Genomic DNA, 4,799 nt, shown 5'->3' with positions numbered 1-4,799 from the left:
GTAGGACTTCCAGTACTATATTGAATATGGTCTTTAAAATATTTTTCTCTACACTTTATGTTATGATAAAATATACATAACATAATATTTACCATTTTATCTATTTTTAAATCTACATTTCAGGAGCATTAAGTACAATCACACTGCTGTGAACCATCATCACCATATATCTCCAGAATATTTTATTTTTCTTGAACTGAAACTCCATACACATTGAACAATAACTTCCTTTCCTCCCTACCCCAAGCCTCTGAAAACCATGTGTCTACTTTCTGTCTCTGTGAATTTGACTGCTCTAGATACCTAATTAAAGTAGAATCATACAATATTTGTTCTTTTGTATCTGGCATTTTCACTTAAAGGAAAAATTTATCTATAAACTGACAGAATTTAGAAATAAATACAACAATATGTAAATAGTTTTAATATCTGTGATAGTAACAAATTCTTTAAATCTGGAAAATAATAGTCACTTAAAATTTTAAAAAATTGTTCAATTAATAAATGATCCAAGTTAGAAATATGAACAAAATAAATCTCACCAATGATTACTATAGAGAGGAAATTTTAATTACTGCAAAGCTTTCCATCCTATAAATACATTATCAAATAGTTTAACCATTTCTTTAATGCTGAGATTTAGATTATTTCCAATTAACTCAAAAGCATCAAGCAAATGTTATGATTTCTAAGAATAAATATAACTTTCCATTTTGGCTTTTGTATATATGTATATTTCTAACGGCTGTTAAAGCCAGCATTAAGAAGGAGAAGCAGAAAGTCAGTATTGGGACTGGGGTTATTTATAAGCCAGGCAACTGGTTAATTGTGGTTAATTGTCTGGTATGTTTACTTGTCACGTAGTTGTATACACCATACTAGTTTTTCATCACAGACCCTCATTCGCCCCCACTGCCATCGGACTTCCTCCTCCTCCCCTCACAGGAAATGTTTCGAGAATTTTTCAACCTAAAATCATATAGCTTGTGAAAAATACCGACAAACATAATATAGAATATTTAAATAACTGACACACCACCTAAAGACCATCAGTGCTAATTCCTGGTGTTTTTAATCTTTGAAGCGTTTGTTTATCAGCTCTTCCACCATCCACCTCTCCCCTCCCCAGGTCCCCGATCTAAAATCAAAGAGATTGATTTAGGATGGGTGGGTGCCTTGTCCTCTCTCATTGTTCGACATTTTAGTTACGTTTTCTCTGAGCTCTCTGGAAAGCATAAAAGTATAATATCTGTTAAAAGTTGGATGAATGAACTAATGAACGCAATGGGATTCCAGAAAACTCTGCGGGAAATGGGCTAGAGGACGAGGAGGAGGTGGATGAATCAGCCATATTAGAGAGCCTGGGAAGGTGAGCAGAGTTGAAAACTTGATAGATCTAATAATTTACTGGCTCTGGGTTTGTCAGTCACTACATTGCAGCAAATGAGATTAGAGCATAGTTGTGGGAGGGAAGGTGGTGACGCAGCAATCTATTTGCACCTAGAAATTTTAGGCAAGTGATAGCTGCGTAATCATACTGCGGCACCGTTTTTTTCTTGCAGCAGTAGCTGCTTGCGGAGGAGGTCTGCCCACTGCAGCTCTCTGCAGTCTCCGGCTCTCTCCTGCAGGATCGGTCAACGCAGCCGTCGCCGCCCTCTGCACCCAGCCCAGGCCGCCACTGCTTTAGTCCGGTTCTCAAAGCCTCAGCACCATCTTTTATCCCCGAGCAGCCTGGATCGTCGTTCCCTCAGTCCGGACGCCACTGCTAGGTCCGACCACCGCCGCTTCTGGTATTTCGGTGAGTCTTTTCCTGCGGAGGTTTGGTCTCCCGATCTCTGTGGTAGCCACCTTAGGCGTGTACGGTCCTTTGAAAAATGGCCGAGTCAGAGAACCACAAGGAGCTGTCAGAATCCAGTCAAGAAGAGGCTGGTAATCAGATAATGGTGGAAGGGCTCGGGGAACATCTGGAGCGCGGTGAAGATGCCGCTGCTGGGCTTGGAGACGATGGGAAGTGCGGTGAAGAAGCCGCCGCTGGGCTTGGGGAAGAAGGGGAAAACGGTGAAGATACTACTGCTGGGTCCGGGGAAGATGGGAAAAAAGGTGGCGATACTGATGAGGACTCAGAGGCAGACCGTCCAAAAGGACTTATCGGTTATGTTTTAGATACAGACTTTGTTGAAAGTCTACCTGTGAAAGTTAAGTACCGTGTGTTAGCCCTTAAAAAGCTTCAAACTAGAGCGGCCAATTTAGAATCCAAATTCCTGAGGGAATTTCATGACATTGAAAGAAAGTTTGCTGAAATGTACCAACCCTTACTGGAAAAAAGACGTCAGATCATCAATGCAATCTACGAACCTACAGAAGAGGAATGTGAATATAAATCAGACTCTGAGGACTGTGATGATGAGGAAATGTGTCATGAAGAGATGTATGGTAATGAGGAGGGTATGGTACACGAATATGTGGATGAGGACGATGGTTATGAGGACTATTATTATGATTATGCTGTGGAAGAGGAGGAGGAGGAGGAGGAGGAGGAGGACATTGAGGCTACTGGAGAAGAGAATAAAGAAGAGGAGGATCCTAAGGGAATTCCTGATTTTTGGCTGACTGTTTTAAAAAACGTTGATACACTCACTCCTTTGATTAAGAAATATGATGAGCCTATTCTGAAGCTCCTGACAGATATTAAAGTTAAGCTTTCAGATCCTGGCGAGCCCCTCAGTTTCACACTAGAATTTCACTTCAAACCCAATGAATATTTCAAAAATGAGTTGTTGACAAAGACCTATGTGCTGAAGTCAAAGCTAGCATATTATGATCCCCATCCCTATAGGGGAACTGCGATTGAGTATTCCACAGGCTGTGAGATAGATTGGAATGAAGGAAAGAATGTCACTTTGAAAACCATCAAGAAGAAACAGAAACATCGGATCTGGGGAACAATCCGAACTGTAACTGAAGATTTTCCCAAGGATTCATTTTTCAATTTTTTCTCTCCTCATGGAATCACCTCAAATGGAAGGGATGGAAATGATGATTTTTTACTTGGTCACAATTTACGTACTTACATAATTCCAAGATCAGTATTATTTTTCTCAGGTGATGCACTTGAATCTCAGCAGGAGGGGGTAGTTAGAGAAGTTAATGATGCAATTTATGACAAAATTATTTATGATAATTGGATGGCTGCAATTGAGGAAGTTAAAGCTTGTTGCAAAAACCTTGAGGCATTAGTAGAAGACATTGATCGTTAGAGCAGAGTATACATGGCCCTGAAATTAACTGCCCTAGATATAGTTACTCAAGGTATAAGAAGCCTTGTGTTCTGTATTTTTCTTGTAGTGTTAGTTAAAACATATGTTTCAAAAATATAAGAAAAGTTCAAAAGCTAATTAATTTGACCTTGAGTTTTAGTAGTAGAATGTTTTCAAGAAATGTACACTGTGGTAAATGATTTAAAACACTAGTATAGTGTTGTGTAGCTTAATCCTTCTGAAGTCTTTTTGTCATGTAGCTATTAATCTGTGGCTATGAAATGATCAGAAATGCTAAGTGAGATCAATATTTGTTTGGAAAAAAAATCTTGGGAAACAACCCAAGGGTTTTTGCTGTTGTTGTTTTTCTTTTTCTATTTTTGTTTACTTAGTCCTTTAGCTAGTGGATTTAATTTTGTTGTGCCTGCTTCATTTTGCAATAACAATGCAGTAGAATTTAAAACTTGGATGCTTAAGAGGCCTGCATATAGATAAGAATTTCAGGCAAAACTACATTTATTGTTAATAACAGCTTGTTCATAGGCTCTTGTATTTTATGTAACTGTGATAAATAATGAAACTTAGTTATATTGAGGTTATAGTTTGTCAGTGAAGTGTTAGTCACAGTATTTTCAAAAGTTTGCACATATTGTTCTGTGTAATTGTGTAAGCCATAATTACAGTGTTTAATTCTCTTTTCCTATTACATTATTCATTGAAAGTGATCACTTTACCATTTTGAAAAGATATTTCGTGTTCTTTCACTGCAAAATAAAATGAATAAAAATTTCAGAGTGTCTCATGTTTAAAAATTAATGTATTTCTTGTTATAAAAGTAATATGTTCATTGGGGGACATTTGGGCAATACTGAAAAAATTCATTAATTAAACACAAAATCCATATACCACCCACCTACCCCAAAATAAGCACTGTTAATGTTTTGATTTATTTTCTACAATTATATTTCTATGTTTATACACGCATGCAGATTTACTAAGACTATACTAAAATGTGCAAAGAAAGTATACCTTTCTTAGTGTTTATAATTGATCTGTTCATAATCTCAAGTCTACCTTCACTACACAAGGTTGCAGAGAAACAAAATTCTCAATTCTAATCAATCCAGTAATCTCAGTGCTATTTAATAATTTAAGCACCCTTTTGAAATGACAGGTTCCTGTGTGTTAGTTTGTATTTCATATTTCTTACCTACCCTTCCACAGTGTCATCTGGATATATATGGGATTGCATTACTAATTGTGGCTGGGCTTGGAGTGCAGTGCCCTGATTCAGGAAAATGGGATGTGGTTGATCAGACCCTTGTCCCAGAGCTGACTTTGCCTTTCTTGCATGTGGAAACAGAGGCTGTGCTTCTCCCTTTGGCAGACTCTGAAAAGGTCACATTCATACCTCTAGTACAAGAGAGAACTTCTTGGTCCCCTCCATGCCACGTGGGAACTGAGAGTGACTAGGAAATGCTAACTCTGTCTCGTTATTGCTGCCTATCCACTCTTCCATCCCAGGTGGTTGGATGGATGTGA

At 38.1% G+C, this 4,799-nt stretch overlaps 1 protein-coding gene across 1 annotated transcript; it reads left to right on the top strand.

Annotated features, from left to right (window-relative positions):
* Positions 1-1,453: 1,453 nt before the first annotated feature.
* Positions 1,454-4,049, top strand: NAP1L2 (nucleosome assembly protein 1 like 2). The gene has a single exon (XM_004064401.3). The coding sequence runs from the start codon at positions 1,875-1,877 to the stop codon at positions 3,255-3,257; it is 1,383 nt and encodes a 460-aa protein (XP_004064449.1). The 5' UTR covers positions 1,454-1,874; the 3' UTR covers positions 3,258-4,049.
* The last annotated feature ends 750 nt before the right edge of the window (positions 4,050-4,799 follow it).

This window comes from Gorilla gorilla, chromosome X (genome assembly GCF_029281585.2).
Source record: "Gorilla gorilla gorilla isolate KB3781 chromosome X, NHGRI_mGorGor1-v2.1_pri, whole genome shotgun sequence".
Lineage (NCBI taxonomy): Eukaryota > Metazoa > Chordata > Mammalia > Primates > Hominidae > Gorilla > Gorilla gorilla.
The sequence above is the reverse complement of the archived record's forward strand: the minus strand, read 5'-3'. Positions and strand labels throughout refer to the sequence as shown.

Bases quoted from the DNA above. Each gene is read 5' to 3' on its own strand.
- NAP1L2 (XM_004064401.3), top strand. From the start codon at position 1,875: ATGGCCGAGTCAGAGAACCACAAGGAGCTGTCAGAATCCAGTCAAGAA.